This window comes from Stegastes partitus, unplaced genomic scaffold, assembly GCF_000690725.1.
Source record: "Stegastes partitus isolate 25-593 unplaced genomic scaffold, Stegastes_partitus-1.0.2 Scaffold447, whole genome shotgun sequence".
In the NCBI taxonomy this organism is placed as follows: Eukaryota; Metazoa; Chordata; class Actinopteri; family Pomacentridae; genus Stegastes; species Stegastes partitus.
The window spans coordinates 276,965-287,442 of NW_007578178.1; the positions used below are offsets into that span (position 1 = coordinate 276,965).

Below are 10,478 nucleotides of genomic sequence, written 5' to 3' on the forward strand. Positions count from 1 at the left end.
AGAACTGACCAGTCAGGTGGTATGTTGTAAATAGAAACATTTCATATTCACATCAAGCAGCACATGCTAACAGCAGGATAGGAATCCATACAGTGTTTACATGATTTGTCAGGCGAGCATCTGACTGACGCTTTCATCTGAACCTGACACTTTACGTGAAAAAAGAAATCCGTCGCCCAGAAACCCTCGAAACCTTCATCTGTTGTTTCTCGGCGGCGGAGCAGCAAATGTCACATTCGAGACGGCTTCGGTTTGGTGTCACAGTTTTGCAACATGTCAAACTCTTGTGTGTGACTATCTGGCAGTGTGAAACTGGCAGACACTCTGATATCTGGCCTGTTTTCCCACCACAGACTGCAGAGTCCATTTCACAACAATTAAAAAATGTGTCAGAGACAACGGAGCCAAAATAATGTTCAGGATGACTGTAAATGTGACAGTAAATAAACAGACAGATTGTTTTGACACATTCTGTCTCTCCCTCCCTCCCTCTCTCTCTCTCCCTCCCTCTCTCCAGGAGTTGCAGTTTGAACGTCTGACCAGGGAGCTGGAAGCCGAACGACAGATTGTTGCCAGTCAGCTGGAGAGATGCAAGCTTGGCTCTGAGACCGGAAGCATGACTAGCATCAGGTGTGTGTGTGTGTTTGTGTGTCTAACACCTGTCAGATCCTCTTCTGTACACTCTACCTGCGTGTCAGCTGTGCTCTTGCAGGTGACTGGCTTTACAGCTGGTCGCATTAGACGTACACTCCTTGATTTGTGTCCAGAATTCATCTGTGTGCTGAAAACCACAGTCCGGCTCACTGTGTTGTTTTGCTCTTGGCGCTCAGACAGAGCGATGTCCTTGCATTCCTCTGGTACACCAGATTCTGTTCTGTCTCGTGCACTACAGTGGTCATTTAGTTTGAGCTGCAATGTGTATTTATCAAGTTTTTTTTCCCCCCTTTTTGCCTGCTTTGGCAGAACTGCAGTGTGGTCCACCAGTTTATTTGTCATCGCTACAAGATGTGTTACATCAACAGTCAATTTGAGGATTCTGGTTTGCTGTAGTGCAGTCAAAGAGTGGGAATTCAAAGGTTCTTATATATCAACGATGGGTAATTGTTGCTGTGTTTTCTGTATGTAGTTAGAAAAAAAAGGCTGTTAAATGGTCTGTAATCAGTGTATATCGTTCCCATTTATGTGAACCACTATGGACCTCTACTGTGCTAAGTAGATGCGTTATCGTCCATTATGATCACTGATAAACAGAAAGTAATTCTAATAATGTCGACAGCCTTTTGTGGTCGTGTGAATAAGCGCATGTAAAATCTGTGGTGGGTTCTGTGCAAAATGGAGCTTTGTTGTATGTGGTAACCGTAGTGACAGGATGTTTTGGTAGTTAAACCGAACCAAACACTTACTGAAGAACACAGAGTGAAAGTGAAAGTAAAAATGAGACTTAAGGCAAATAATAATACTATATGAGTGGCTGAGGACTGGGCTTTTGTTTGTCTATGTGTAACAATGCAGCTACATCACTGTTTAACGGGGTAATGACCGCCTACTGAGCCTACTAGAAGGTGGAAGAGTTCCCCTTTGGCCCATTCGTATGGAAATGTTGGACCATTTAATGAGCTGATAACGTCCACATTGAGTGGTTGAAAAGACTGGTTACCTTCAACTGTACTTAAATCTCAGTGATCATTGAAACAGTCCAGACAGAGTGTCAGACAGCGCTACCTCGCTAGTTCGTTACACGAAGCCAAACAACATTAATAAGCTTTTTTTTCTCTCATTGGAGGAGGAACACAAGCTGTAGCACTGACATATAGTATTGTCACCTAGTTTGACCAGTTTTTAAATTTATATTTATATCATATTTTGTCTTCTTAGCACTGTGTTGGTCTTCACAACTTTTGAATTCTTAAATACTCATCTGTGTTCGCCAGTACAAGTCACTAACTTTGCTGCTGGCAGCAAGCTTACAGTGGAGTTATTACATTTCTTGTTTTGCTTAAAAAAACAACAGCAGCCTGCTATAGCTGGAAACAACACTGGAAGTGAGTGAGAATAAAATTAAAGCTACAGGCTGCAAAACAAAAGCAAAACAAGCTAAAAGATGCTAAAATGGTCCACTGACATCACAAGAGACTCCTTCGACATTATACTTCACATTTCATTCATTGGTATCTAGGGCTGGTCCGAATAGCAGTTCTAGCTTCTGAAATCATCTCTCTGGCAAAGGAAGCTCAAGTGGACCTCACCTTTCAGCTGCCCATCTAAGAAACCCACCTACAGGATATTGGGAGATCAAAATTGATATCTCGATTACAGCACAGCGAATGAATAGTTGGCTATTCAGGCCCAGCCCTTTTGGTATCATGAAAATATTGACTGCTGCAGCTTTAATATTCTGCGCTAACTTCTATTATTATAACAACACACACTCGTCATATAGGCTTGTGACTACTGCTGATTTGTAGAGTAAAATATAGATCCATGTAGCTTTTTTTTTGGCATCTCAAGCATTTTCAGCTCCTAAGAAATGTTCCCAATACTTATATAATTTCTTTAACACAACCAGAGGAGCTGTTTCTACTCATCAGGTTTTCACACAACTTCATTCTAGTAAATATGTTCACTTTAGCTGACCTCATTTTAAAAACACACGTTGGCTGTTGTCATCTCTTACTATCATCATCACTGTGTTTGCTGTTCAAATTAAACATGCAGAATAAGAGCAAAGACGTGGAGCTACAAGCCCGTCCTTCTGTAAAACACGTTGTTCAGTCATTTTTTTTTGTTGAAAATGTCCAATAAATTACCATTCTGAAGCTGCACATTGACTAAATATGGCACCATTAAGCTGAGAGATGTGAGAAAAATGGACCTTTGGATGGAACTGAACTTGACAGAAATACAACATTTACAGATAATTTTAGGGGAGGTGCGTGACCCGATGAATGATTGAAGATTGTAACAACACATGCTGATAATCGGTCGTATATAAACGATTATTTTAGTGGTTATGGGACACACGCAAGCATAAACTGTAGAAACTGCAAAACGTACTCATCGTCATCGCACCAGACAACAAATCTGCATTATTTTCCAGCATCACCGTGCCAACTCTGTCACAATTAGGTTGATCAAAGCATTATTACAGTTTAAATGAATTTTGGCTGGCGTTTGATGGCACGGAAAACAAATCCTCATCGTTGCTAATGTAACTGTGTTTTTGTTCATTAAAAACAGCAACTGCTTTTCACAAAAGAAAGAATCAAACAATGTGCAGCTGTCACAGCCGTCTATTGTGCTGCTCAGAGACTCTATTTTTTTTTTCTTACCAGTAATGATAAGAGGAAGAAAACTGTACACAATGTGAAGCGACTGTCAGATTATCTGCCGCTGATTGAGTTTGGACCTGAGCCTCATCTCAGCGCTGAGCTCAAAGAACACATTCTACACATTCCACACTAGTCCCGCCGCGAAAAACGCCACTCCTGACACAATAGCGGTAATACACTTAGCCTTCCTCTCAGGACAGCGTAACACGATTAAAGCCTCTGTCTCCATTTCTCTGTCTCACGCCCTCTCCCGTACATGCACAAAAATAGACGCGCACAATCCATCATCTTTTCTTCTCTTTGATTTCGTTAAGCGAGCGGGGATTCCGTCCGTCTCAAACTAATTACTCATCTGCCTGTATTGTAATTCTCATTTCAATTTGAGGGGTGGACCAACAAAGAGCAGGAAGATGGTCTAAAACCGATTCATTCACCGGTCTAATTAACCGGTGCGTGCATTCGGGCTTCTGTCGCAGGGCTGCGTTCAGGGCCTCGGTTTAAAGCAGCAGCGACATGGGATGGAAGAGGTGGCGGGTACAAAACACACAACTTCCACTTCGTCATCCAGCTGCACGCAGATGGAGCAAATGCTGCCGTCTTGCTAACTGGATTAGATGGGTGTGTTATTTAGCGAGCGGTCCTGTGGATTACACTGTCTTCCATTGCTTTTTATAGGCCATTCACTTTGTTTGACTCGGAGGTAATTACTAAATGGACAAATGGTTTGGCAAAACACACGAGTCCACCAAGGCAATGTGCTGGAGGTTGTGTCGTGCCTAAAGCGTTCAGGATTTATTGTTCAATTACCTCTGAAACATTAGTATTGCTGCTGTTCTGAATAGTTTTATTCATCGCTACTTGTCCCGGAGAACAGAAGGGCCAACATGTAATCGGCAGCAACAATTCACAGACAGGAATTTGTCTTGGTAGCATTTGTGGCGAAGCATATTGATACAGCACAAGCTTAAATTGATCTAAAGTGGCTCAATAGAAGTAAAACTAACTTTATATTGTTGCGGCATTTTAATTTTTTTTGTGCTTTGATGCAGAATATAGACGTATCTGTTTCTAAATCATTATAATGACAAAAATACAGGATGCCTCATAATATAATATAATATGAAATGTAAGAAGTCTGGTAATGTATTACCGCTAGAGCTAGTTTATCGTCTATTAGCATCACTGCTGCATTTTTCACTCCACTCGCCTCGTGTTGGTTAATTTTAGCTGCTAGTTGTTTAGCATGAATAATAATATAAAAAAGGAGATGAGTTTTCCATGCAAATTAGTACAAATTACTTGTACTAGAATATTTTATTGTTTTACAGCAATCTATATAACTTTTAAAATGCTGACTACTGTTAGCTATTGTTAGTGTATTTTTTGGCACTTTCCTGCACGACTTACGCCCATATTCTTTGTGAAAACATTTAAATAGTAGCAATATACATTTATCCACTTACTATGTTTGCAAAAACATGATGTTAATTAAAGCTGAGGTAGGCAGGACTATGGAAAAGACAGCAGGCTGGCAGGTCAATCTGTCGACATGACCCCTACATTTAGATATAGGAGAAGAACAGCAAGCTCTAAATATAGTATTTACTGGATGTATTTCCAATTCTCTCAGTGGAGATATTGATATGTGTTTTATTGCATTTATTGTGAGACTCTTATAAACTCTCTTTTTGATAAACAGGAGTTTGTTTTCTGAGTTGCTTCGCAGTGTAATGCAGCTGTTGCCAGTAGTAACTTTCACTGCCATCTGAAGGGACAAGCATGCACACCTGCACTACAGTGACACCCTCAGAACACTGTTATTGGTTCCCATCCAATGCCTAAAGCCCAGATCTAAAGCCTGGAACCAGAGCAAAGAGGAGGTGCAGGAGTCTAGTTTCCTCTTAGAGCACTTGAATTACAATATATTGGAAGGTTAACCCTTTATAGGGCACTCACTGAAATACTTAGACATTTAAAATTTCAACCCTGGGGTGTTATTTGTGGATATGAGGGGAATTTTTTTTTCTTTTATGACTTTAAAAAACAAGTTTTAGACTTAGGCTGAAAATCAAAGTCAAAGGAGTTACCGTAAACGTTTCCTCGCCTACCAAAAAATAAAATAAAAAGTCACTCATGATTGGTCAGAGGTCGTAGTGACTTCACTGATTGGCTGCATGAAGTCATGTGAGTCTGCTGCCTGCCATTTTGAAAGCCTACAAAAGTTACCATACATTAATAATGAATGAGTTAATATAACATTTTTTTGAATTCTGCCTACCTCAGCTTTAAGGAGGACTTCGATATGGGAAGAAAGGCTTCATTTTGTCAAACAACATATTAGTTGTATCTTCTCTACTCATAATTATCAACATAGCCAAGGATTATGAACTCAATCACTTTTCTCTCTCACGACCTCATTAAACAGCACATTAAATGTATAAATTGAAGCATAATTCTGCCCAAATCCAGTTAATCTGTCTAACCACCATGACGTGTGGAAGTGATCTCGCTAGCAAGCTGCATTAGAGTTCTGTTTTTTTGACAAATCCACCACAGACAGACCGTCTTATTGTCTTTCCCAAAGCAGCAGCTCTAGTTTCTGTTACCCAGATAAACCACAAGTTCATAGACTGAGGCGCAGTAGATATAATATGACCAGCAGTGATATGACCGGGGGGAACACAATGGTTGGGTGGCATTTTCAGACGCCTTGGCCGGTACCTGCGATAGACAGAAAGTAGCAGAACAATAGAGGATGGGGCTGTGCGTTTGTGCTCGGTGTAGCCTTTCCTGGCTTTGTCCTGGATTAACTTTGCATTTGGGGAGTTGAAAAGAGGTAAGAAAAACTGAAAACAAAGTTTGTGTCACAAGAAGGGCATCCCCAAAAACCAATTAATATGTCAAGCATACACCAGTTTTTTTTTTCCCAGAGACGCCCTGTCGGTTGACCTTCTTTGTCTTGAGTATTTAGCTTTGATATCTCCATTAAAGAGCGAGCAATGGAGCGCCTACTATAATGGAAACGTGTCTGCAGATAGTCAGGTTACACCAGAGAAAAATTGAAATATGAATGAGCGTTGAGAGCGGCCATGTGGCTGTGGGGGAGCTGCCAGTTCAGGAATCTGCTCCTGTTGTGTTGTGGAAGATAAAGACTTTCAGAGGTGCTAATGAGTTCTTCGGCTCTGCCTTTGTTTCCGGTATTAATCAGTCACCACAGGTCACAGTGTGCGCCCGGGCATATGCTGCTGCTTTATCACTTCAAAAAGCACAAATCCTCCGTGTGTGTGTGCGTGTGTGTGTGTGTGTGTGTTGCTCTATCAGTCAAACCGAGACAATGTTTTAGTTTGCACAAAGAGGTGCGTGACATATGTTGCCTCATCAGTTGAAGGACCGTTCCGCCTCAAATGTCACGGCTGAAAGTGATACTCTGACAGGTTTTCTGGCCTTGGATGGAGCAAGGAAATTGTGCATTTTTAAGATTATGGATGTATTAAACATATTTACACTGAGCACTAGTCTGTCATACCTGTCACTAAACCCTCTATGAACCACGTCTCCTCGCTCAAATCTCTACGATGGCATCAGCCTTTAAAAAATACTTAAATTTGCTTCATATATTTCATATCTTGTGTGCATAAAGCCAAGTAAACATGCTAACTCCTGAGCTGTTTTCTTGCCAACTATCACTGTAGTGTGTTTGCCCTCAATTCACTTCTAAATTCTCTCGTCCTATTAGCTTAATTTCTGCTGCATCTCCGTACTTCTTTCAGCTCTGTCTGTCTACATTTTTCTTTCCATCTCTATCTGACCTTTTTCCCTGCTGTCAGCTGTCTTTCTGATCCAGAAAACAGGGCTGGTTTGTTGGAGCTCTACGGTTAAGACTTATTATTTTGCGCCCTGTAGCTGTTTTCTGTTTGGTTCGCTTGTATAAAATGATAACACGGTTACCAGTCTGATCTAGACCTTGCTTTGAGTACGCTGCATTTTTTAAACCAGCCCCCCGAGTGGTTGGTTGACTCTGATCTCACGCGGCTACATCACGGGTTAACAGTCTGTAAATTGGAAAATTGAAATATAACAAGGGAGGAAGGCCTCCGGGAAACAGGGCTAGCTTCTCTCTGTGTGCAGCCTCTGTAGGTGTGCCTCCCTCAGCCTCCTGTTTACCTGCCCCCCTGACTACAGACCCTTTATCTAATCGTCCAAGTGGGCCTCTGACAGCGAGCACACACCCAGTAGCTACTGATATCTTTGCTCTGGTGGCACCGTGGTGGATAGCCTCCTCCTAGGCCAGGCTATTCGTCTGCCTCTTTTGGCCGTGCCTATTTGCGACATTTGTCTGGTAATCGGATGCGCGGCTGCTTGCTTGTCTGGCTGCTGAGTGGCGACTGTGTGTATATGTGTGTGTGTGCGTGCATAAGCATTGGCTGTGACCACAGCACCCGGCGCGACCCACCGCCGCTTGTCTGGCGAGAAAATGTGACCCGTCTTGCGAGCCCAGTGAGGGCCCATTACCCAGAAGCTGTCAGGGCTCTCGGCTGCCAGCTTAGACTCACAGCGCTGTGGCTCGGCCCTCAACACACACACTGACAGAGATGTTTGCAGAGGGGAACAGCTTTACTCAGAATGACTGCCTGGTTTTATTAAATTCAAAATCTCCTTTCTAAGAAAGGTCCCTAATGGACCTGAAGGGAGGAAAAGACTTTCCCCACTGAGGTAATCTGAGGAATGTATTAAAGTTCCATGTTGAACATTTCTGACAGTCAGAGAGTCAATATCAGGCCCGTCAGACGAAGAAATTCACCCACAGCTCTGCTCTGTGAGTAACATAGTACCAGGACTTATAGGAATGAAGCTACAACAATAAGACATAAAATTAGGTGTTTGTTCTTTAACTCATTAACAGTCTTAGATGTTTGATCATGATTTGACTACATATTGCAGGATAGATTTGCTACAGACACACAGAGCTAATAAACCTTTTTCACCCTAGAATAGAAATGTGTCAGTGAAAGCGAACTACAAAATAACTGCCAGTAGCCTGACAGCTAATCAACTCCTGTCAGTGATGGAGATTCAGCTCGGAATCGCAAAATCTACCCCAGTCAGGCCTGTGTCGAACAATTTCAAAAGCAATAGAACAGAACTGAAATTAAAAGCCAAAAACTGGAAACTGGCCTTATCTCTTCATCCACAGATTATATCACACAAATCGTGCTTCCTTGGGCAGAGCTGGGGTGGGACCAGTTTCTGATATAGTCCTCAATTAAGAGGATCCTGTTCGATTTCCTGCACTGGTCCTCCCGTCCTCCGGCTGCCACAGCCAACGTGAGTGCACTGGAATCCTGTCTGTTAAATGTCACCATACGCAGGATGTAACTGTTATTGAATTTGCTTCTGGCAGCGTCATAGAGATGCAACGTCAAATGACCTCATCCAGACGAAGCGGTGGTATGAGGCCGAGGCAGGCAGATGCCAGATGCCGCTCCGCGATTTTAGCTGCTCTCCGAAAGTTAGCTTTTAGCCTCGGGTACGGTTAGACTTTGCGGAGTCGACTGGGGTTTGGAGGACTAGTTGGGCTCAGGGTGGGTTTCTGGTAAAGGTCAGGGGGAAATCACTACTTTTTTAGCCCACTTTCCATGCGTGTGTGGAATATCACTTTGAACATCATTCTCAGTGTCTAGTACTTTGAATCATCAGTGATTCATCAGTAAAGTGTTTGTTCTAGACATACAGTACTTAAAACTAACATTCTGCACTTGTGTATCCACCCTCTTGCGTTCATCTGTTCATTACAAATACCGTAGACACAACAACAAATCATTATTCACTCAAAGAGTTTCAGTGCCACATATGCGCATGTAACACATACATACTGAGCAATTATCCCTTAATATCGTCACACCCAGGCCCTCGTTTAGTAGGTAAATTACATTACACATACTACTGTTTTCTTACCAAAGGAAGAGCCTCAGAGTCAAAGCTTACTACATCAGGATGAGTCACAGAAGACGTACTGTAGCTGCGACACGTGCACATGAAGCAGTCTTTTTTTCCTACTCCTATAGTGCTGTAGGCAGTCAGCTGCACATCTAAATATACACTTAATGATTGTGAGTTAGATTTTTGAAGCATTGAAAGAGGATCAAATAGAGATGAGGAGGGTGAAACAGGAGGGAAGAGGAAATAAAGAGCGGCTTTGCTGTAGCTTTGCTATGACGGGGAATTCTACACGTAGCTTCACATTACTGCTGTAATTACAAACTGATGGTGGTTTACAGAGAAGCCGTCATGTCACTGCTGAATGTGAGAAAAAACGCTCCACACTGCAATAAGCCTCCTCGGTTTGATTGTGTGGCTGCGTTATAGCCTCATTACCAAGTACAATCAGGAAGGAATAATAAAACCTGTAATTTTTTTTCTTTATCATTGACACAAACTCCTTATTTATTATCTTGTTTAATCCAAATGCTGCGTTGGGGTCCCGTGGCCCGTTTTAACAGCACAGTAAACATACATTATGTTGCTTTATCAGCTCGATGCTTAATGACTTTTCCTAATTTTGTTAGCATTGTTTATGGACATAATTTTAAACTGATGAGTTGTTGCAGAGAATTTAGCTGTGAGAAATGGTTAAATTGGATTTTAATAAGCTCTTTATTTTCCGTCATGACTGCGGATGGTAGCTGGTGGAAGAATGAGGCTGAGTATCGTATATTTATCCTTTTTCTTTTTTTCTGGTCACTTATCATTGGATAGTTCTCCAAAACATCAGTCCGTGTTTTGACTGATGATTATTGTATTACTTATTATATATTTATTATTATTATGTTTCTGATCTCTGCTGATATGTTGATTTCTTATCGTCTAAATTTAATTTCACCAGGTATTATGAGTATGATGTCTGCGAGGATGCTGCCTGTCTTGGACACTCTCAATGAGCCTGTTCCTGGTTAAATAAAGGTTAAATAAAATAAAAATAAAGTTTGCTTTATTGACAGGCTGCTGCACCTGTTGCATCTATTATTAAAAATGGCAACTAGCTGCATTTATGTGGTGCTAATTATCCAAAGTGCTTTAAACACACATTCATAATAATAATAATAATGGCAGGACGATGCAAGATGCTGACCTGCTGACTTCTAAACAACG

The 10,478-nt window shown here is 41.6% G+C and overlaps 1 protein-coding gene across 1 annotated transcript in view; it reads left to right on the forward strand.

The window, feature by feature from the left end:
• Positions 1–10,478, forward strand: part of ctnnd2b (catenin (cadherin-associated protein), delta 2b) — a 173,160-nt gene that overhangs the window by 25,545 nt on the left and 137,137 nt on the right. The window contains exon 2 of the mRNA XM_008286297.1: positions 518–630. Within this exon, the coding sequence (XP_008284519.1) occupies positions 518–630 (113 nt within the window). The remainder of the gene's footprint in view (positions 1–517; positions 631–10,478) is intronic.